This window comes from Pelmatolapia mariae, linkage group LG22 (assembly GCF_036321145.2).
Source record: "Pelmatolapia mariae isolate MD_Pm_ZW linkage group LG22, Pm_UMD_F_2, whole genome shotgun sequence".
NCBI lineage: Eukaryota > Metazoa > Chordata > Actinopteri > Cichliformes > Cichlidae > Pelmatolapia > Pelmatolapia mariae.
Genome location: NC_086245.2, coordinates 21433119 through 21457160, shown reverse-complemented (window position 1 = coordinate 21457160; position 24042 = coordinate 21433119). Strand labels below are relative to the sequence as shown.

General features: G+C 43.3%; 2 protein-coding genes across 19 annotated transcripts in view; one reads left to right on the top strand and one right to left on the bottom strand.

The window, feature by feature from the left end:
• Positions 1-19470, top strand: part of LOC135933132 (electrogenic aspartate/glutamate antiporter SLC25A13, mitochondrial) — a 53219-nt gene extending 33749 nt beyond the window's left edge. For all 3 annotated transcript variants that reach the window (XM_065471064.1, XM_065471065.1, XM_065471066.1), the window contains 8 exons: positions 520-678; positions 2984-3036; positions 4109-4189; positions 8559-8699; positions 12042-12180; positions 17407-17565; positions 17732-17822; positions 18585-19470. In XM_065471064.1, coding sequence (XP_065327136.1) covers positions 520-678; positions 2984-3036; positions 4109-4189; positions 8559-8699; positions 12042-12180; positions 17407-17565; positions 17732-17822; positions 18585-18771 — 1010 coding nt within the window. In that variant the 3' untranslated portion in view covers positions 18772-19470. The remainder of the gene's footprint in view (positions 1-519; positions 679-2983; positions 3037-4108; positions 4190-8558; positions 8700-12041; positions 12181-17406; positions 17566-17731; positions 17823-18584) is intronic.
• Positions 19471-19575: 105 nt separating this feature from the next.
• The window catches only part of LOC135933133 (cytoplasmic dynein 1 intermediate chain 1), a 61017-nt gene continuing 56550 nt past the window's right edge, over positions 19576-24042 (bottom strand). For all 16 annotated transcript variants that reach the window (XM_065471068.1, XM_065471069.1, XM_065471070.1 and 13 more), the window contains one exon: positions 19576-20412. In XM_065471068.1, the coding sequence (XP_065327140.1) occupies positions 20302-20412 (111 nt within the window). In that variant the 3' untranslated portion in view covers positions 19576-20301. The remainder of the gene's footprint in view (positions 20413-24042) is intronic.

Genomic DNA, 24042 nt, shown 5'->3' with positions numbered 1-24042 from the left:
TTACCTATCAGCGGTCTCGCCATTCTCCTATTACCTCTGGTATCAACAAGGCATTTTAGTTCATAGAACTGCCACTCACTAGAGATTTTCTCATTTTCTGACCATTCTCTGTAAACACTAGAGATCCACTTTAACAATTCCAATTTGTGAAACACTCTGACCAGCACGTCCGGCATCAACACCCATGCTGCACTCAAAGTCACTTAAATCACCCTCCTTCCCCATTCACCATGTCTGTGTACAGGATTAAATTCCTCTCATGTTTGCATTAATGTATTAACATTCGAACAGGTGTACCTAATGAAGTGGTCGGTGAGTGTAAATACATAATTCCTTATTGTCTTGAAATATGTGCCATGGAATAATGGGTATTGTGGATGATGGTGATAGCATGGTATTGTGAGTCACTCAGTTTTCCATGGGGAGAGAAAGAGTAGTGGTCATAAGACCTACTGTAAGTAAAAAATCTGTTTCATAAAAACACTCAGCATCTAAATAAACGTGTCTTGCTCTCTGCAGCTGTGGGTGCAACAGCAGTGTACCCCATTGATCTGGTGAAGACACGCATGCAGAACCAGAGGAGCAGCGGGTCACTGGTGGGAGAGCTCATGTACAAGAACAGCTTCGACTGCTTCAAGAAGGTGGTGCGCTACGAGGGCTTCTTCGGCCTTTACCGAGGTCAGCATACATGTAGAGAACACGCGAACCTCCAGTGTTATTTATTCATACTTGACATATACACAAACAAAGACACGAACTTAATAGTAAACCAAAGTTACAGAAATGGTAACTTGAGAGCTTGAAATTAAGTGTTGAGAAGGTTTCTGACAGAAGCTGTGGGGGTGAGTCAGATGTGAAAGGCTGCAGACTATAAAAGATGGCATGACACAGTGGTTTCTGGACTCCACATTTTGAAGCATCAAAGTTAGCATTTTGACCCCCGTTTTTCTTTTAGAGCCAGAAGTTAGCATATTTGGATGAGAGGGTAGAACGCTAATTTCTTTGATGACAATAAACATCTGTGAACTACTGTAAGTACTGAAAGTGTAATAGACCAAAAATGATCAAAACCTACCCACACACACTCTGATGGATGCGTTGGGGGGAATGCAGGGTTCAGTATTTTATGCAGACTAGAGGAGTCGGGACTGATCCAACACCGACCTGCACTGTTCAACATTCATCCCAAATCTGGTTTTTATTGTTTTGTTCATGCGTTTTAATACTGTTAAGATGGGTATTTTTTCATGCAAGTCTATGAAGATTGACTTGTTTTTGGAGCCAGCTGGAAATGACAATTTTTGGCTTCATTTTTCATCTCAGGAAGTTGCTGCTTTGTTGAGAACCTCTCATATGCATTCACTAAAATGTATCACAGGCACTTTCCACATAACTTTTATCAGTATTTTAAATAACACTTTATGTGGTTTTAACAAACAGCTCTTTACATTTAGTCAACACTAAAGTAAATCGAATCCTTCCTCAAAACTATAGGTTTTCAGGGAAAACAACTCACTGGCGGTCAAATCTACAAAACAGGTTTTTAAAGTAAAGGAGGGGCTGAGATGAGGGAGTACAAAGAAGAATCGAGTAGTAGGAACAATGAAAGAGAAGGGAATCGAGAGAAGATGAGAGAAGAAAAGTGTAGGGTGGACAGGAGGGCGGTGTGAGTTCACCTCTCTGTTGACCTGGCTTCTTTGAAGTGATTACCGGCTGGCTGGGGACTTTCAGAGCAGCACAATGAACGTCACACGCAAAGCCACATACCTTGAGGCCTGTGTCACGATGTAGTGATGTCGCACGTCTAGACCTACACACCGGTGCAAACACATTACAGACACACAAGTATGTAGGCATGCAGGGGACTACTTGGGCATGCAGGTACGTACATACCAGGGCACGACACCAGTAATGACTACCTGCCCTGCCTTCAGAAACTGCGGTTAGAGTGTCTGCATTGTTGGGGTCAGATTAAAGGAGGATTGAAAAGAGGTCTCCTGGAATGGCGGTGGGGCTTTAAAAAAGAATCCTATGATTTTGATTGACAGAACTAGGTTTCGCGAGAGGAAACTTGAATGCTTGAATTTCTGTGGGAAACAAAGGCTATGAAGAGTGAAGTGACAGACGCAGACAGGTCTGGCTCCAGATAGAAGGCGAGACAGGTATCCTGGCACCTAAACTGTAGTTATGTAATGTAAGTTGAAAGGGCCATCTCTGTTGAAACATTCTTCAGAAGGAAGAGAAGGGAATTAACGGCCCAAAACTGCTTTACGGTGCGATGCTGGGACAGCACAAGAAAGAAACACGATGGAGAAGACTTTGTCAAAATATTCGATAACAAACCTGTTGTGTATATTCTGTTTTCACGAACACATGTCTGCTGATTTTTCTCTTTTTCAGGCTAGCCAAAACTTGCAACTTCCAAATTGGGTATATGATTGTGTGTGTGGTTGTTTGTGTGTGTATGTTTGGCCTCACTACACACAAAGGACTCGATTATGAAGTGCGTGTGCTACTTTGAACAAATGGTTGAGCGTGAGTGATTCGTGCCTTGGGACTGGGTAGGGGGCCAAGTTTCATTGTGCTCCGTTGTGATTATTTTTGTTTATTTTTACCCGACTCTGGGTTGTAATTGAGGTCTGCGTAAACTTTTGGTGGCTTTGTTTTATACACTGCCCTTTTTTCCTATTCTGGGAAGCAGTTTCGCTCACTTCATCCTCTCTTTGCCCCTTCATCCTCTTCTCTCTCTCTGGCTGTCTTTTTTCTACTCTGATGTCCCCACACTCCACATCAATAGATTTCATTAGCGTCTGGGGGATCTTGCACGGTCGGGCGCATGCAGCGGGAAGCCACACATTGATGTGGAACGTGGGGAAGTGGTATATGTATATATATATGTATGTATGCATGTGTGTGTGTGTGTGAGAGTGGGGGTACCACGGCAGTCTTTTTTTCTAATCATCTTGTCGTTTCCTAATGATAGGTCTGGTACCACAGCTACTGGGTGTGGCGCCCGAGAAAGCCATAAAGCTCACAGTAAGTCACTGTGTTAGAGCCCGTGCAGACACATGCACTCAGATTCACTCAGGCAGAGATTCACGAGGGTCTTAAATCCCTTTAAATTATTGTATGAGTTTTAGATCGTTTTATAAAGCAAACAATTAGATACATAGTTACAAACACATAGCTACTTCCTTAACCTTCCTGTTTTTCTGCATTTGTAAACTGTCAGTCAGAGGAGCATTTACAGCAGGCAGTGTAACATTTGTGGTACGCTAAGTGGCATACACCATCATTGAAGCATGTGTCAGTACATTTAGGTCCATAAGTATTTGGAGAGTGAGACACTTTCTGTACACGATCACGGTGGATTTCAAATCAAGCAAGATGTAAAAAGTACAGACATTCGGCTTTAATTCAAGGAGTTTAATGAAATGTTGTTTAAACTGTTTAGGAATTGCAGTCATTTTTATACATACTCCTCATTTTCAGAGGTTGAAAAGTAACTGGAGAAGTTTCACTGTTTCAGATTTTATTTACAAATCAGTTGACTGACAAGGACTAGTTGAGGTCTGCTCCCTCAATATTTCATGACAAATTAAGTAGAGTTGATTTCAAGTGTTGAACTTGTATTTGGTAGCAGTTCACTAAAACACCCAGTATGAGGTCCAAAGAGGGAGGGAGGCCATCATTATGTTAAAAAAGCTCATAGTCTGAAGCATAAGATATCGTCTGTAAAACATGATGAAGGCAATGTTGTGGCATGGCCATTGGAGCCGGTCACTTGTGTTGACAGATGAAGTGACTGCTGATAGAAGCAGCAGGATGAATGGTGAAGTGTACAGGGCGGTACTCTCTGCTCAAGTTCAGCCAAACGCTGCAAAACTGATCAGTTAATCCAAAAATTTGGTTAATTTTTGGATTAACCCTATGAATTAAAGCTGAAAGTCAGGACTTCTATTACATGTTGACTGTTTGATTCATAAACCACTGTGGTCATGTATAGAGGCAACTTGACAAACTCATTGTCACTGTCTAAAAACATATGGCTACAACTGTGTCTGCTGATTATTGCTTATGTTCTAAACTATACATTTTGTGTCTCTAGGTGAATGATTTTGTGCGTGGAAAGACCAGACAGAAGGACGGTACAGTCCCGCTTGGCGCTGAGATCCTGGCTGGTGGATGTGTAAGTTTATAGACAGCTGTTACATTTGTTGTATTTCTATGTGAGAACGCCTTTGTTTGTTTGTTGGTTAAGTGAAGGTCAGGTGCAACTGCTTGAACAGATTTTGGGTGTTATATCAAGGAGCTGTTTGAGCTTTAGTAGCTCACCTGGGAATGTGCACACACCATGTGATACAGCTGAGTCCTTATCGCAGCCTTTGAACATATCAAAAACTGTTAAAAGCTGCCATCTGATGCCTCAGCTGACCATTTTGCACATCCAATTAGCAATTTACATATAGACATGCTATTGAAGTTGCTTTAGTCTGCTTACAGCTGCTTTGCATCCCACATCGACCATAGCTCATTCTTTTATGATCTGACTAAATCACTGCCACTGATCCCTGCTCTCTTCTGTACTGGCTCTTTTTTCGTTGCTGTTGCAGAAATAAAAACACACGGAAGAGCTTTTTACTCCCTTTTTACTGAAAAGACACAAAAGGCCAAGTCGTTTTTAAGAAAATATTATGAGCATAATCAAATACAGTCAAAATACATATTTCGGTGTGCACCCTCTGCCTTTCCAGAGTGCACTGTGTTGGAGTGATGCTGCACAGCACTCAGGCAGTGTGTGCAGTATTGAGGCGGCATGCATGTCTTAACTATGCTGACAGTTGAGCAGACAGACATGGACTTGTTTTGGAGTCCAGGGGTTGCTATTTGTTGATGGAACCTGTACACTCCAAAGAGCAAACACACACACACTGTGCATGCTCAGAGAGGTGTGTGTGCATGAGGAGTACTACAAGCACACACACACACAAAGATTGACAGCTGCTGATACCTGAGTCCCCCCTTACTCAGTTTGTTACCTGCTCCCCCTCCAATCATGGGTTTTGATCACTGACCTGTCAAAGTCTAACCCCTGCCCCACCCTACTTACCCCCCAATGCATGTACACACACACACACACACACACACACACACACACACACACACAAACTCTTTCTTACACACACACTCGGTCCTACAAGGCTGGCAGCTTTAGCCAGGCCAAATGAAAGAAGGTCTTTCACTGAACCCTCTTTTGATGTCGATCACTAAAGCAAAGTATTTCAGGATACACAAGTCATTATGGGTTTAGCTCCACTCAGGCACATTCAATTGACCTTATTAGTTCTGGGAATATGTTTAAGAAATGTTATGGCACACTACATTTGCTGTAACTTACATTCTGGATGGCGATTTTCTTTTGTGAGAGAGAGAAATGGAAAACATACAGCAAAGTAAATATACTTAGGACGTGCTCTGTGGTGTCCTGGGTGTGAAGAATAGTGGTTGCCTTTAAAAAAAAATAAAATAATAATAACTCGTATGAATTTAAAAGCAGAACCATAAAAGTCGCAGAGAGAGGGGAGGAGGATAAATGTAGAGGAGAGGAGTGTGGATGGATGGATTTTTCCTCTTTTCCTCCGTGAGCCGTCGTGACAGCTCCTTTCATCCTGGCTGAGGCCCCGGTGTTAGTGCTGGCACTGCACTCTGCCTGCCACTTTATCTACACACATGCACACTCACACACACAGACACTTACACACACATGTATGGCTATCTTTATGAGGACCTGTTGCGTTCCCTAGCCCCTTATGCTAACCTTAACAAATCAGTTCCTTACCCCAACTTTAACATAGTGCTGAACCTAATCTTAACCCTAAAAAACGAGTCCAAACCCTCAAACATTTCTTTGAAGAGGGGTGAAAAAGTGTCTCCCTTTTCCGTTTTGCCCTCACACACACACATGCTCTCACACTCACACACAGACGTCAAACCTCCCTGAACCCTGTTTTAGCGAGGCTCCAGCCACAGCACATGAAATCTGTTTATATCATTTGGTAGCTGTGAAAGTGTTGGTTTGGACCACGATGTCGGCCTCAGATTCACAGTCTGTAAAGATGAAAAAAAGGAGAAGCGAGAAAGAAAAAGAGAAGATATGTTTGCTTTCTGTGAAGAAAACTTTTCATATGTCAGTATCTTTATCTTTATCTGCCCCAAAGTGTTGGTTTTTAGGTCCCTTTTCTTTCTTTTCTCACCTCTCACGCTCCTTCTCCTCCTCCTCCTCCTCTCTCCTGTCCTTAAACCTGCGGCTCAGCACCATTAAGCTCCAGTGCGGGTTTGCCAGTTTCTAATGATTATTTGGTAAGAATGGCATGCTCCGTTTACCGAGCTGGGTGGATGCTTATCTGGCAGTAACTGGCCTGCGTTTCAGGACTTAAGTTACACGAAATACTTGCTGGGTCATTGCTGACAGGAGGAGCGGGGTTGTTTGTTCCCATTCATTGTGAATGTGTTACAGTTTGCATTTGTGGTTTTTAATGAGTTTCTTATTCAGGCCTGACGTGAGTTATGAAAACATTATCAGTGAATCTAACATGCGCACGCCCCGGCCACAAATGAAGCCGTGATTATCATTTATAGACGGTGGTTACATTTTTTTCTTTTTTTTTTTGTTTTTGTGTTTTTGTGGGGTTTTTTTAGCTGTTGCTAATCTCCTGTGTAAGTGCGTGGTCGGCATACGTGTGTAGGGTTGATGGTGGGCGGGTCCTCAAACTTTTACTAAGCTCCTTTTCCAGCACACACACACGGCCAAGGAGCTGCGATCCGTGCATAAGGTGCTGACGTCCCAGGTTTCCGAGGATCACCTTGCCTTGTAATTACCTGGGAATCATCAGAGGACTGCCGACGCTGTCACTCCATAATCACAACCCTCAACCTCTCTGCCTCAGTCTCGACCTTTCCTACACTTCTCTTGTTTTGACTGCTCCTCTTCTCTCTCTCATTAGCGCCTTTTGTTTATTTGTCTGACTCACTATTTTCTGTGCATTTCACTCTTTTTTTCCTGCCCCGCATGCCCTCCAGAGTTGTGCAGGACTCTGGGGTGGTTCGACAGCACCAAAAAACCCCCCCTCAACCACTCCTTTTTATCTCATGTTGTCTGATCTAATTGTCAGCTCATCTCTCTGAACAGTGTTGTTGTTTACCCATTTCGAATAAACAACATCTCTATCTCCTCCATCTCCAGTCTCATTTGAATCCAATTGAAGCAGCCAGCACTGTTAAGGGCCGGGGCCAATAGCCTCTTAATGCTTGCGCTATTAGCCAGCATGTAATCAACTAGGTTATTTCCATAAAACAAGTCATAAAGAGTTAGCTGTGAGATGCAGCAGCCCTCTTGCTATTCACAGCCCTCTCTCTCGCTCTCTTGGTCTGGAAGGGAAGCTGTAGCCCATTATTCTTTGTGTTGTTTAAAAAAAGCAGCTGCACACACACCTTCAATGAGACGATTATAATCTCTCTGTCTGTCCTCCCTCCCTCCTCTTAAGCAGTACATGGTAACGCTTAAAGCCGGGGGACTCATAGCAAAAAACGGTGCTCACGTTTGCAGATTGCAGCTTCCCGTAAGGCAAGAGGTGACGAGCACAATCCATCATTCATAACGATGCAAAACGAAGGAGGGGGAGAAAGGGAGAGAAACAACAACAAACAGACCAGGCCTATTTAAGACAGAAGTGGCGCCATGGCAACCGATTGCTATCTAATTGCGATGTGCCGCCCTTTTGCGTGTAGATTCGGTAACCACTGGCAACCGTTGGCAGAGGCGGACGATATTGGACAAGATGAGAGAGATCATTTTGAGAGCAGGTCAAAGCAAGAAATAGGGAGAGAGTCAGAGAATTGGTGAAAGGGGGTAAAAAGGAAAAAGCCCAAATAAAAATCTTGTCTCCATTTCCCAGTGTCTCGAAGCGTCCTGGAAATGCCGCCATGCTCCCCCCACTGCACAGCTAACCATTTGTCTTGCCCCAACTCCTTCACAGCAGCTACCTCTTATGCACTTAAAAGCACTGCTGACCAGAAAAAGACACAGAAACCAGCCTGAACTTGCTGTGGTGGTGACCACCCCCCCGCCCACCATCACAAGTACAGGTTTGGAGGATGATGTGAAACGAGAGGTTAGGGAGAAAAAGAGAAGTCAGAGTCCCCGCAGGGTCTGGGTGATGAAGACAAACAGCTGACAGACTCGCGTGCATCAGCTGGATATTCCTGGTACTCTCCTCCTCTCTCCGTGTTTGTTTTGAAGTCGGTTGCTGAGGCTGCAACATTGCTAAAATTACATCATAAGCCAGATAATTGTAGCAGTTTTGTCTCATAATGATTTTTATTTCAGCACGTTATGTTGAAATGAAATCGCTTAAGTGGATCTGGGGCAACACTTGAATTCTCACGTTAAAGCACAGACAAAGCCGTCATTGAAATTGGGTTTAATTTGCAGCGATTAAAGTGAGGGTTTCCCTTTTTCTGAAGTTCGCTTTGTTTGTGTTTTTTATGTGTTCCTCCAGGCTGGAGGATCCCAGGTGATCTTCACAAACCCTCTGGAGATAGTGAAGATCCGTCTGCAGGTGGCAGGAGAGATCACCACGGGGCCGAGGGTCAGCGCTCTGTCGGTCATCAGGGACCTGGGCTTCTTTGGGCTTTACAAGGTGGGAAACACTTCTGTGATGAGAGGTGAAGGTGTAGTTAGTATATATTTTGTTTGATGGTCCTCATATGGAGCTTTTTTTTTTAATACTTAAGATTAGGGTCATTAATTCAGGTCCACACTAAAGTCTAAATGATCAAAATATTCTAACATGGGTCTTTGTCCATGAAAAGTTTCCATGAGATTTCTGGTGTAAGTTCTTTACTACAGTAAGCTCTTCAAAGCCCTCGAGTGAATGTTGCTGAGGACACATTTAAGGTCACAGTGTAGTTTATGTGGACTGGAAACACTGGAGCTGCCTACAGTATGTGTGTACAGTCGTCTGGTAGCTCGGGAGGAGAATCTGAAAGTCCCGGTTTTATGTCAGTCTGTCGCACTCAGACTTACTCTTTCAATTGTTTCCACTTTATAACTCCTTCTGTCTTTTGAATAATCGTCTGAAGCCGGTGTGTAGACAGGAGAAATGATCTGTAAGTTCATTATAACACAAGACACAAGAGATCATTTCCAAGACAGAGAAGGGATGATATTCAGCATTTTTTTTTTTATTTAAAACTGGTACGTCTTCAGATGCAGTTGAAAGAGACACAAACTCGGGCTGATTTGTTTTTCTTTGCTCCTAGATTGTCTTTTCTCTTTTGATTGGCCTTGCAACTTCACAACAATCTATTGTTCCTTAATAATGTTGTGACTAAATCATATGTGATTTTTCTATTAACTGTTGTTCAATTATACGCATTACCTTACCCCACATCAGCTATCATTTAATTTGACAATTCATTGTGGTCTGTTTGAGAACCACAAACGGCACAATTTATGCTAAAAGCTGTATTTAACCTTAATTGCCATAATTGGTATTTTTCAGTGGCGCAAGGCTAAAAATTATAGTGTACTATTTGAGCATATAACTTGTTGCTAATTTAGCAATCTTTGTTGTATTACAAAGAGTATGTCCTGTTTTTTCAATAATTACTATTCCTGTAAATATTTGGACTTCTAACCCCGGTCTGTTTGAAGCAGTGAGATGTTAGCAGAAAGAGCTGGGGGGAACCAGTGAATGAGCTGTGGCTAACGCTAACATTAGCAGCTTAACTGGCTTGACAGGGACATTAGTCCCAGGGGTGAAACAGAGCATGTCTAATTGAGTTACATAAATAAGTCCTAATGGAGCTTGGTGGGAGAGATTCTACCTCAACTGTAAACGCAATCAACTGTGTAAATGTCAATCTAATACCTGTGGTTACATTAATTAGTCATGTTTTACTTAAATAAGATGACACTTTTTTTTGTTTTGGTGTGTGGCAGCATGTCTGTCCTTAAATTCCAGGAAGTAAACTATTTTTCAGGTATGTCTGCTGATTATTTATTGCACTAGACTATTACTTTAATATTCCTTTTATTTATTTTAGTGATTCGTCCATGTGTCTGCTGCTGTGGCAACTTGCAAATAAACCTTTGGGTTCTGTTAACGAGGCTGTAAAAGACCGTGGAGCCTCCTTCCGTGTCTGTCTACCTGTCGCCGTGTTTGGGTGGTAATTTATGACCGTGAGGTGTGTGTCCACACATAGCTGCTGTCTCCATTCACCTGTTTGTGAAAATGCCGCCAAACGCTGTTTTAGCAGTGCCAGTGCATGTATGTGTTCATGCTCGTGCACATACTTAATTGCATTCGTCTCCCGGTGCACAGAGAGGAGACAAAGTGCATTGAGAAAGCAGTAGCAGTGTTGGCGGCGATGGTGGTGGTGGTGGAGGAGAGGTGGGGAGGAGACGCGCTCCAGCCTGCAAGCCCCAGACGGGCTGGCTCCGGAGGGGCTGCACCCAGGCACAGAGCTGCCTTTGTCAGGGTAATTATCCTGATGCTCACCCTCAGCTGGTGGAGCTACCAGTTGGTATGGTTACTAACGCTCTAGCGCCACCATTCATCCGTGGGGGAAGCTGTCACTGTAGGGATATCGAACCAGATAATGTTTCATGTATGTGAAGTTACTGTATATCACGTTACCTGCAAGTAACGTAAGAGCTTTGGATTTCGTGTTAGAATCTGACCGATATCAGATTTTTAGGACCGATATTTGGATATTTCAAAATCCTGTTTCCCTGACATTTGTTAGGTGTAGTCAGTACTAAAATATTATGACACTTGAATTTAAAAATAAAGTTCCTTTATGGTTACAACAAGTTTGTGTGCGCATGTGTGTTGTCAACAAGAAAGTTGTAGAGTGCCCCCTGATGGAGAAGCTATGCAACATCACCACTCGTTAAATTGTTGGATGGTGTTATTTCCTCATCTTTTTAAAAAAATTTTCCATTTATCAGTTGTTGTAAATACCTTTATCGATAATACTGATTATATCAACCGATAATGTGTTGATCCATATACTGGTCGGGCTCTATTTTTGTATTAAAATAATAATTTAATTTTCATCTCGGTATTAAAGGACTACTGTAAAGCGGCTCATTGTCTCCGGTCCACCAGTGCATTACCTAACTGAACACCTTAAACCTGCTTTTAAAACTTCTCATCCCCAGTCCCTGTGACGCTGCTTGTCTGTCCTGCCTCGATAGGATCTCGAGGCTTTCAGCAGCCACATGGGCCTCGGCCAGGGGGGACAGGCAGACAAGCAGTGCCAGAGGAGAAAAAGAGGGAAAGAGATAGCCCAGGTATCTGCCAATCCTCTGTATGTATGTGTGTATGTGTCAGGGAGGAACCAAAGGATTATCCCATGGGAGTTAAATGAAGCCTGTCCAAAACAGGGAGACTCTGGCGAGGTCTTTAAACGCCTTCTGTTGACTGTAGCTGCTGTGTCAAAAAGCTGGCAGTGAGCCAGCAGGTTTAAAGTACAGCAGGAAACTCTATAGGCTTGATGATATAGTGCTGTTTACAGTCACAGACAAGGAGCCATCTTCGCCAGCCAGTCTGCCTTCCTCTGCTTTGGGTTTTTTTTGTTTTTTTCATAGCTTTGCGTTTGGAGCCGCCCCCTCACCTGCCGCTGAGAGCACTGATCGTTTGCATATGGAGAGACATGATTTTTCTGCCATGTTTTCGGTCCACATTTCATTCTGCCTCATGAGTTGCAGGGGTCTTTTGGAAGTAGCTTAAACGGTGGTAACATCAGTTGATGCTTGGATATGTGATTCAGGAACAGATTGTTTAATTTTGTGGCTAGAAATTGCAATTTATTTTCAGAGAACTCAGCCAGAAATCAAGGTTTAAATCCCCTGAGCTTCATCAATCTTTCTTTGCTCCCCTTTGTGTTTATTCTTGTCTTTGTTTTCTCCTTCTGGGAGCTCAACTTTTAACCCAGTGTTTTGACCCAAAGTATCCCGCTAACTTTCTTTTTAGGGTTCCAAGGCTTGTTTTCTGCGGGACATCCCCTTCTCGGCTATCTACTTCCCTTGCTACGCCCACACCAAGGCTTACCTCACTGAGGAGGATGGAAGAATAGGGCCAGCCAGGATGCTGTTTGCTGGAGCTCTGGCAGGTAAAGTGCGTCCATCCCCTGGAGCCTTTACACTTCAATATAAAAGGAAGGACAAACTAGTATACAATTTAGAGGTAAAAAGTAGTTTGTATATGAGATCAGAGGCTAGAGTGCTTGAATTAAAATAGAAAGTATTGATTTTATATGTGCTTTTGCTGTATGTGTATTTTAATATATTTTAATCACTGTCTACCACTGTCAAATGAAGAGTGTCTAATGTCTGACCCCTGCACATGTGGTGTACCTCCAAATAGATCTGCATCTATATGTGTATATATTGCATAGTAAGCACTTACTGGCACACATTTTATGCATGCACACATGTAAAAATGGTCAAGATGACCTGCTGAAGTTCAGATTGAGCATGAGTGTTTCAGAAACTGCTGATCTGCAGGGATTTTCTCACATAGCCCTCTCTTTTACAGAGAATGGTCTGAAAAAGAGTAAATATCCAGTGAGCGTCAGTTTTCTGGGTGAAAATATCTTGTTGATGTCAGAGGTCAAAGGAGGAGGGACAGACAATTTTCAGCTGATAGGAATGTGACAACAACTCAAAGTATGCAGATAAATAACCACACTGTGTGCCACTCCTATCAATAGGACAATGTAATTACATATTACACACATACACACATGTATGCTATATGATTCAAAAAAGGTTGCCTGGTTTGATGAGCTTTGATTTCTGTTATGACATTCAGACTGTAGGGTCAGAATTTGGCATAAGCAGCATGAAAGCATGAATCTATGCAGCTTTCTAACAGTCCGTGCTGCTGGTGTTGGTTTAATAGTGTGGGGAATATTTTTGGCACATCTTAGTCGCCTTAGTGGCAGTTCAGCGTTGTTTAAACACCACAGCCTACCTGAGCGATCCTATCACTTTACAACTACAGTGTACATACATATTCTCAGGCTGCTTCCAGCAGGGTAACACACCATGTCACAAAGCTCAAATCATCTCAAACTGGTTTATTGAACATTGCAGTGAATTCACTGTACTCAAATGACCTCCACAGTCACCAGATCTCGAGCCACCAGAGCACCTTTGGGATGTGGTGAAACTATTTCCAGCACCTTGTTGACTCTAAGCCGTAGAGTCAACTACTTAAAGTAAGGTCAGTGGTTCGACCCCTGGGTCCTCCAGGAGGTGAAAGTACACTCAGGCAGATTACTGTGCGTGTTAAGGTATCCACGGGCAAGATGGCAGCCATCATTGTGTGCATCAGAGTGTGAGGGTGTGCAGCTAAAGTGCTGTGTGTGTGGGAATCTAGAAAATGGCTATGTAAGTGTGCCTAATAACTTGGCTGGTGAGTGTATATATTTATATTGTATAAATATGTACTGCAGTTTCTTTAAAGTAGTAAAACAGCACTGTTGGATCGCCCCTTGTTACACCACCATTATAACCGGCCCTGTTACAGTACAGCATACATTTTTATTACCTGCCATTACCCATTACTGTTTGGATCTCAGATGGTATGTTTTATGCAAGTTCTCTGCAGGTCATTTGTTTAGTCTACACAGTCCCATGTTGCATTTTAATAGCTTAACCTTTTAGTGTTTGCCCCTGGCTTGAAAACCAGTGCTTTGGCTTGTAAAGTGACTGACCATTCCAAGCGAGCCCGAAAGGCTAAAAGCTTCAGCCCCCGATGCGACGTGCACAGCCCTGACATTTATGAAATAAAATCTTTGGCCGTTTCGAACAAAGTGCGAGAGCAGGTTTCGCTCTGCTCTTGCCTCAGACGTCCGCGAGCCCGCAGTAACAGTAGCAGAGCTCGGAGTTTGGGAGCCAGGCAGCCTTTGACCGCAGGCTCCATGGCGGTAGCTGCTAATTAGAGCTCAGTGATTGGGGACTGGGGTTTCTGGAGCTGTGCTGTAGGGAAGCGCCTCGGTTGCCAGCCAACCGGGCCGGCATGAAGGCTTTCCAGTCGTCATATAGTGTACACGCACACGCGCACACACATGCACAAAGATGGTCGCGCGTACTGCTCTGTTAAAGAAGCAGGGTGAACAGTCCCATCCTGCCTGTAGGAGAACTGGAACAGCAAAACAATCAGTTATGATTTAAGAGCTTTATCCATTGCATAAAAAGATGATTTAACCAAAGAAAGGCTTAAATATTTGATTTATCCTTAATAACAGCCCTGCCAAGTTCAAAAGCTTTACAGCATTGGCATGAACGGCTGAATATTTATTTTGAATCCTCAGAGATGTGTCAGCAGCACTCTCTTTTTGACGCAGACGCAAGGCAACATGGAAAAAAATCATAAATCCTGCCTCGCTTCCAACTTTTACTTTCTCACCGCAAGACTGGCAGCCACGGCTCACAGACTGAAACGAGCCTCATGACTTCTTTATTTTTTTCATTACTTTGACGCATTTATCATCCTTCTTTCACATATATTTATCAGCGGTTGCTGCATTCTGGCAATTAGTGTTTTACAGTCAGCACAGGAAATTGAATTACACGCTCAGTTTGTACAGCATTATTTAGCTAGGCATTACTCTGGTCTGTGAAGAATGTAGCGTGGCCATCTCCAGCTCGCATTAGCTCCGAATGGGATAAATATTGGAGGGAGGGAATTTTTGGCCGAGCTGTGGGGGTGTAAGAAATATCCACTTGCTTGTTTTGTCACTGTGAAATATGGCGGGAATATTAATTGTTTCCTGGCAGAAAATTGAATGTTTTACTTGAACCTTGCTTTGGACATGGTTCTTTTAAAGACAGGGACCAGGTCGGCAACCGCTCAGAGTCAGCCTGCTCTCAAAAGCCACTTTGGTGCATCAACATCGATAAGACAGAGTCAGCCTGCTCTCAGTTTGCACTTGATTGGAGTCAAGTTGGCAGGCTATCTCTCTGTGATAATACGGCAATTAACTGTGACAAATGTAGCAAAATTAGCAAATCTGTTGCTGTCTGCTTACATATAAAGGCACACTGACTAATTACATTCAGACTCCACCCAGAACCTCAGAGAATTAAAACAGAAATTTACAAATTTGTTGGCAACCAGTTGGCTTGAGTCCCCTACTGCAAAGAGACACGGTGCAGATGAGTTGCACTTATCAACCCAGACTGACTCGGATTGATTGCAACGTGTTGTTGGCAATCTGGCAGCAGTTATTTGCAAACATTTGCCCATCTACCTGAGAGTGACTGCAGTCAGTCCGAGTCAGGCTGCGATGGTTTGGAGACAGGTTGCCTCCCACCTGTCTTGTCTTGCAGTCAGCTGGTTGCTACAACTCATTTTTTTCTAACCAAGGTTTATTTTTACTCTAGTCTGACTGAGCCATTAAGACTAAGTAAATAAGGTGAAGATCATTTCAAATATTTGGAAACTAAGCAGATTCTTCCAGAGGAAGGAAATGAAGAGAAAGTGCGAGGCGTCATCGTCTCAAAACAAAGACAGAGAAAACAGTCAGGCACACAGTATGTGACTAAGGCCTAAAGTTGCTTTTAGCTGGTGAAAATTATTCATGTTTTAATGTCAGGAGATTCTTTTAGCTCCCTCAGTTGTTAGATATGTTAGCAAGTTACTGTAGATAGCTAAAGCACTTGCAAATATAATGATTTTTCTCATGACTTTTAAAGCTTGGAAACATACAGCCACAGTTCTTGAGGTTAGAGAAGTCCACTGCAGTTTTCTTGTTTTCCTGCTTCATGTCCTGCTTCTGGCGTCAGATTTTGTCTCTTGGAAGTTCCTGGTCCTTTATCCTGTTGCTCATGTGTGCAGCTACGCAAAAATACTTCTTTGCGTTTGTTGTTGTTTTGCAGCCCATGAGCTCTGTTTGTCACTAATGCTTGCAGATTTCTTTTTTAAGTGAGATGGGACAGAAGGGACCAAGAACCAGATCACAGCTGGTGGGTTATTTGGTTTGGGAGCAGGGTGTTCTTCTAATTCCAGAAGTAATGCTTTAGCAGACACGGCTGCAAAGTAAAAGTATGATTGAAGCACAAGATTCAGCTGCTCTCAAAATCCAGTCTAGTTATGACTGTATAAGTAAAGAGCAGTGTCTCACTGATCCTTTCGGGGTCAGGTTTCAGGATTTAGTGAATGTGAATATAAAACCAGTCATTTTTTTCAAAACTTAAACAGTTAAACTTTGCACTTTATTTTATTTAACATTATATAGTTGATTTGCAATGATTTTTTGTTTTTGTTTTCTTTCCATAAAACATGGCAGTATGGTTTCTTGAACAACCGTAGTGGCAGGTAATAAAATTTCAGGGAGGGCTGGGGCCCCCTGTAGATACACCCCTGCTGTTTCTATGCACTTTTCATGTCGATCCCATACTGTGTGGGGGATTTGGTTTGATTACATTTTGTAGAGATAAAGATGCTGTCATCATGATTTTCCTTTTTTAAAATTTTGGATAAAGTTCTGTTTCAGCACCTGTATATACCATCAAGACTCTTTTTATTCTGTCAAATGATTTTGGAAGTTTACCTTTATCTGAATTAAAGGTCTCAGGATAGTCAGTTTTATGTGTGTGTAGATATATATATTCAGACGTCTTGCCTGCTCCCCTCCTCTCCACTCCTCTCCCCTCCTCTCCTCTCCTCAGTTCAGTGCAGGTGGTCAGTCTCCACTGGGTGCCAGTCGGCTACCTAATGCCGAGTTGATCAGGCTTGCTGAATAGCTCGTTTTGCCGTTACAAAAACCAAGAAGTCAGAGTAAATCGTCAAGAGGGCAGTTGATGGTAATGACCGAGCCATCAATGATTGGGCCCATTCATGAGTGAAGTGGCTGGAGTGGGGGCCTTGCAGTCACTCCCTTCAGTCAGCCAGTCACTTTGAGCGGCACACGGGGCACAGTGTGCATTGCTCTCATTACCGTCCATTGTCTGGCCTCTTTCAAACGGCTGTAGGAAAAGTGGGAGAGAGAGGAAAGGAAGAAAAAAGGTAGAGATTAAATAATGGCCTGGATTGGTTGATGGTGAAGTGATAGGAGCTGGCCCCTACTTGTGTATAGTGTATGTATGCCGCAGACATACTGCAAGATGGTAAAGATCCAAGATGACGTGTTTCAGAAAGGGGAACAAAGACGGCTAAAAATCCACTCGATGAGATGCGGTTTCAAAGATATGCAAGATTTCAATCAATCGCTGATGGCTGCTTTCTGCACATCATCTCATTTGTTTGGGCCTGATTTTGGATTTTGTGCGCTCTGTTTAGAATCAAACACGTTTTGACCTTTTAGAAAGCGCTCGAGTTCTTTCTGCAGGCATGCCGGCCGCCTCTCTGGTGACCCCGGCAGACGTGATCAAGACACGGTTACAGGTGGCGGCGCGTGCTGGCCAGACCACCTACAGCGGCCTGATGGACTGCTTCTGGAAGATTCTCAGAGAAGAGGGGCCCCGCGCTTTCTGGAAAGGAGCTGGAGGTACGCTCATGGAGTCAAACATCATTTTTGTAATAGATTTACATTGATTTGATCATAAGACATAAACCATAAACAGATTTTGTGCCAGACCAACTGACCAATCTGGTTCTGCGTTTGTGTAAATTGCATCTTTATTAATTAAAATAAACACATTTCTCCGCTGCAGCTCGAGTGTTTCGTTCTTCGCCTCAGTTCGGAGTTACACTGGTGACCTATGAACTCCTGCAGCGCTGGTTTTATATCGACTTTGGAGGACAGTAAGTATATTCAACTGTTTCAGCTGCACAGAAACAATAACAAGCCTTTTTATTCCTGAATGCAAGCACACAGTGATGTCACACAGACCCTCTGACAGTCGACAGTTTCCTCAAATACACAAGTTTTGTGAGCACCCATTTGACCTCAGCATGTAGTTTCCCCACTCCTGGGACTCAAAGAGCCTCATCCTCCCCTCATGAAGGTCACTGTCAAGAATAATTCACTCCTTCACTCTAAACCCCGTTGGGGAACTTGGGTTGCCTCCTTTTAATGGACAGCAGACACCGCGATGCACATGCACGCATCGGTCGGATGGCTCATTCGTTTTCCATGTAGCGCCCTCTCTCCCCACTCGCTCACAGCGACACAAAATCAGCTGCAGATCCAGTGAAAACTCGCTGCGGTTTGGACCCGAGCAGATCCTTTTCTTGCTGTCTGTGTTGGCAGCGATTCACAGAGCGCGGCGTGAAATCTTTGAGGGATTTGATTTAGTTCTGCTCTCAGGGAGAACCGTTGAGCCGTTCCGCTTTTGATTTTCTATTAAGATTGTTTATTTCTGTGGCGAACAGCGTTTCGAATGATAATATTAATTTAAGATTTAATAATGATGATAATAAAACCCCTGTGCGTTAACAGTTTGCAGTGTTTATGTTGTTGAACAGTTCCCTCCCTTCTCCTCGTCTCTACCTCTTTTTTTGCTCCTCTCTCTCTCATCATGTCCCTCACTTTCTCCTCCATCTCTCTCTCTCCACACACCACAGAAAGCCGGCTGGCTCCGATCCCACCCCCAAGTCTCGGATCAGCCTGCCGGCGCCCAACCCCGACCACATTGGAGGCTTCAGGTTGGCCGTGGCCACATTTGCTGGCATCGAGAGCAAGTTTGGACTCCATCTCCCACGCTACACGGTGCCGACGGCAGCGGCCCCTTCCAACGTGAGCACCCCCTGAACCTCCACGGGTGTGGGGGTGTGTGTGCGTTTGAGGGGGGGAGCTGAAGTGTTTTTCATACATAAAGCACCGAGAAACTATCAGGTCCATTTAGTTTTCACAGTATTTGAAGTTATTTTGTTCTAATTATTGTATAACAGCGTCTATATGCGATCTCACCGATTAGCAAACTGTGTAATTGCTACAGGGCTCACGCAGTGTTTGTTTCACAGTGTTGTGTTATACTAGTTAGGTTTACACTCCAAAATCGTACACAGTATGCGCACAGCAGCAGAAGGGCTTGCACAAATACACTTGAACACTTTCTTTAAATATCGGTGGCTACTTACTGTTCCAGCTTTTTCCAGTGTCTTCCTTTTGTGTTGCTTTATAACCAAAAGCACATTAATCACATGATCATAAAACCGGCTACACACAAAAAATACAGTAAATGTGGCACTTCTGTATACATTAGAAATCCAGACATATTTTCATATGTGTGCGTCTGTTTTGATTGAGTTGCTCTTTTCAACTGTGTGTCGATTTATGGTCGAATGAATCCAGAAGAATACGACCAAAGAAAGGAGTTTTGAATGTAAAAGGCGCGGCGTTAACGTTGTGACCGTACATAATGTTCACCGCTGTCAAGATGTTTGGGTTCAGGTCTAAATGTATGCAGATGTGGAAATATATGAAGGAGTGCGTATTTAAACTTGTACGGTGCAGAGACTGTAGGAGCTACATGTGGTGTGTAATAATTGTGCCTTACTGAACGTATGGCAGCAACATGTGTGGTCGGAGTAAAGAGACACTTGTATTAGTAAGTATGGTGGAGGTTTTATTTGCAGTACTACTTCCTGGTTGGAGGTGGAAATGAAAGCAACACAGCGGCTCCCGGGCTCTGCTTTAATAGTCAACATTAGCAGGCTGAACAGCAATCACTCTGAATTACAATATACCTCTTATTAATTGTCACAGTTCATTAAATAATATACAGTTGAAGCTCTCACTGAGTACAGAGGACCACTCGATTCAGCTTCTGACGCATCGACTCGAACACTGACATAAAGCAGCTCCATGTGTGATAACCTAGCTCCATGCTAACCCCACATTTCTGCATCTGGAATATTTTGGGAATGCGTTGCATGCAGGCTTAATACAGACAAAAAGAAGCACAACATAAAGTGAACATGTAAACGAAACATGACTAGTCTATGTAACCTGCTCCATTATTATTTTTTTTTACAGTAGTGCGAAGCATTGTTACAGTACACACACCTCCATAAGGCTAACAGACTGCTGCTCTTTATATACCGGAGGCTCACGAGTTGCAAGCGACGCATCACCTGAAGTCGTTGGACGAATAAATAACAACAAATCGGTACAATTTGATTTTAGAAATGCAAAAGTACAATAAAAAAAACAAACAAGAGGAACATAAACGTGGAGAAACAAAACCCAAAGTGAGTAAGAAGCACATGCTACAGTGACACCAGCAGAAGCACACCAGGTCTCTGGATCCGCCCACTTTGGTTTTGGAGTCTTTCTTTTCTATGAAGCCAGCTCCATAGGCCCCTCCTCCTCGCCGTCAGCACGGTTAGCACGAATCTCCATCAGCGTACGGGCAAAGCGCGCCCAGTCGTCCGTGTGGGCCACCGAAAGCTGTAAAAACCACACAGGTACACGGTGTGAGGGACATCACGTACATCACTATACAGGCACCACAGCATGACTTAATAACGGAAGGAAATGAGCAATAAATCTGTCTGTGCTGACATCAGATCCTGGTACTGATGCTGGATCAGCGGCCGTGCCAACATAGAGGACTCCCACAGAGAATCCACACTTCTCCCGGTTCCAGATTTTTCCACAAGGAAAAACGATGTCATAAAATCCCATAAATTCCTGGCAGATTACTTTTAGCATGAACAAGCAACATGAGATAAAGCAGTTGTTCTCCGTGATCATTTTCCAGAGTTTAACCGCGTGTCTGTAAGTATGGTAAACAGATGTTTGGTGTTTCGGTGTCTGAGAAGCTTTCATATTCTCTTCAGTTGTTTTAACACTGGACAGGTGACATCTGCTCATCGGTTGTGATGGAGCCAGAGATGACCACAGATCGACCTTTAACCAGCTCGGCAACCACTTGCTGTCAGGTGCCGTCTGCAAAAAAATTACAAAGCTATTGCTCTGCACATACACAGCAGTTCACATTAACTTCTCACATTCAGCCTGCACCCACAACCCCACAGATCTGAAACCAATTCCTCCACAAACATTGACATAGTTGCTGCAGGGCTTAATTTAACTACAACGTGACACAAGAGCTCAGCAACCTTGCTTTTATAGAGGAATAGAACCACAATACAACCAGCTGGCAACCAGTTGAGTCGAGTCCCCTACTGCAAAGAGAGGAGTTGCATTCATCAGTGCAAGCTTATATAAATGTGTTGGCGATCTAAAATAAGACATTATTATTATTACAAACCTGTCACTCACTCAGAGTCACTGCAGTCAGTCTGAGACGACCTGTGTGGTTATTTGCAGAAAGGCTCCCTCACACCAGGCAACCTGAGCAACTGCTTTATGATCCAAAGTAGTTCCCAGAAAATCAATGCGATCACTAATTCTTCCTAGTAGCAAAGAAATTCACATCCTATTTTTACTCTAGTGTAGCCGAGTCATCAATGAAATCACATGGATTCAATATTCGGGGCCATGAATGTTTTCCATAATTTCATTGATAGTTCATTTCATTGCTGCTGAGACATCAAATTGGTCAATCAGATACTGTCACTGGAAGCACGGCCTATGATGCTGATCTATGATGCTGATTCTGATCGACAGCCTCTTGTGAGCAACGCTTCTGTACTCACAGCCAAAGTCGTGACATCACCACATCAACATCATATTGACCAAAAAGGTAATAATAATAACAGACAGAGTATTCAGAGCAGTCTGAAGTCTGTGTTTGTATAAGCATTCAGAACAGAACTATGAGCGTCACAGGTTCACATTGGTGTTTGATAAGAGAACATGAGGCCAGTATGAGATGTCAAACTGCGTGTTATTCCTCATAAAGTGTCTTGCTAGAGTTGTGCACAGCAGGAGTCAGAGTGAGTGGGACTGAAGTCGCCACCCAAGATGCCTGCAACCGCTTTGCCTGCCCAGGCTGTAATTAATCGGGAACCAGGAAGAGGGAGGCAGCCATTTTGAACCACCCCCCAAGGGGCTGGGCTGGCCACAGCGGGGGGCTCTGGCAGATCGTCGTCTACTTGGTGCCTGAGTGACTTCAGCGTTAGCAGCAAGACAAGAGGCACAGAAACACGGCTGGCTGATGTCAGGTTTTTAAACAGCAGCAGCTTCAAAATGCTTCATGCTGAGGAACATGATCTGGAAAAACAGAGCAATACCAGTAAGGTCCTAATAAAAACTGCTCTAATCTCTGATGACACAGTTTTTTCTAATTTGTACTCAGTAAAATAAAACAGAAATAACAGTATTTGGTATTTTACTGCACTGGAAAACTAAAGGGCTGCTCTAAGTCCCAGGACCACAGCTCTCTGGATGAAACTGCTGGCATCTTTTTTTCACATGCTGTTCCCAGTTATAGCTGTATGGGGGAGTTTGTAGTGACTTTAATACCCACAATACACACACACACACACACACACACACACACTCTTAGCTTGTTGGAGTCATAAAACCTTTCAGCCCCGCTCGCTCTTATTGATGACTCTCATGGTTACCATGAACTCAGCATGGAGTCCACCAGCTCAGCCCCTCTCCAGTTTACCACACAACAAAAAAAAAAAGATGCTAAAATTAGCCGAGCGGCTAGGCTAGGCTGCACTCACATGGGATCCTAACCAGAGCTCTCTAAACATGAGAGAACATACGGGCACGGGCTGGCCGCTTTGTGGTGACAGCAGTGTCACGTGGAGGCCGTTTCACATGAAAGAGATGGGGCACAAAAATATGAAACATTTCCACTGCAGGAACCTTTTTGAGGGGGTTTAACAAAGCAGGGAGAAAGATCTAAATAAAGGTCTAGGGAAATTATTTAACCCCCCACCCCCCTGCTTATGGTTGCTTACGGGTCGCTGCTTTCTTTGTGGGTGGAGCTTGCAGGACCACACATCGCCAAGCAGGATTTTAACCATCTAAACTGTTTGTTTTTAAAATTATGGGTAGATTTACTAACACTGGCCTCTGCCTCCTTAAAAACATAAACTAAATGAGGGATGGTTAAAGGCGTGTTTGTGCAGTGGTCCTACAGGGATCCAATGTTGCTGCTGTGTACATTCACAAGGGGGCAGTGTCCAGAATACGCAGAGTAACCAGTACTGTTGACTACTCTTGTGGTGGCACTGGTCGTTTAGCTTAGCTAAGCTTAGCTTAGCTTCAAATGCAAACTTGTTGTGTGACAAATAACACAGTGAACACACTTTTGTGTTCAGAATGTCCCTGTCAAAAAATGCAGATCTGTTTATTTGCATACAAAAAATTTGAAAATCCAAGAAATTCCAGTCGTTGGGAACGACCGTAATAAGAATAGGTGTGTTTTACACATCAAGCGTGTAAAACAATGAAAACTGTCCACTGTGTTCCTTCTTCTTCTCTCTGTACTCTGATATTGTTCTCATCCAGTTCAAGGAAATGTGTTAATTGGTTGCTACTCATTCACTAATCTGACACAAATGTGGAACCATGAATTCCACTTCAGTGACTCAATTTGTAGAAACGCGCAGAACAAAAGATGGGCGGAGCTACTGTGATGTCACCCATTGGTAACGCCTTGCTGAAATGAGTAGCTACACATGACTCAGGTGTTCACTGAGGTCAAGTCTAGGCTACATCATATCTTTGTCTGTCTACAGTAGAGTCCCATAAAAAGTACAAGGACTAAAGACGGACTTCATGCTAACTTACCAAATGCGACTCATGGCAGCGCTACAGAGCACCTCTTAAGTTCAGCTGATCAGCTGATCAATGTTTTACTGAATCATCGCCTCATCTTCCACTCTCAGGTTTGCAGAAAGTGCACAGGAATTTAAAAAGTACTCAAATTTCCAGAGAACAGGCAAAGAAAGGATTTTTGATGTCAATGTCATTTGCTCAGTATTTCAAATGTATATAGTTTTAATGGCACATTTAATGCTGTCTTCTGTTCTAAACACTGATCTGATGTAAACGTCAGTTTTTAGCTCCAAAATCAACTTTTTGGTTTGAAAGTAGCAGAGAAATCCTGAGAGTGTGAATGTTTCTTTTCACTCAGATGAACCTAGTGGG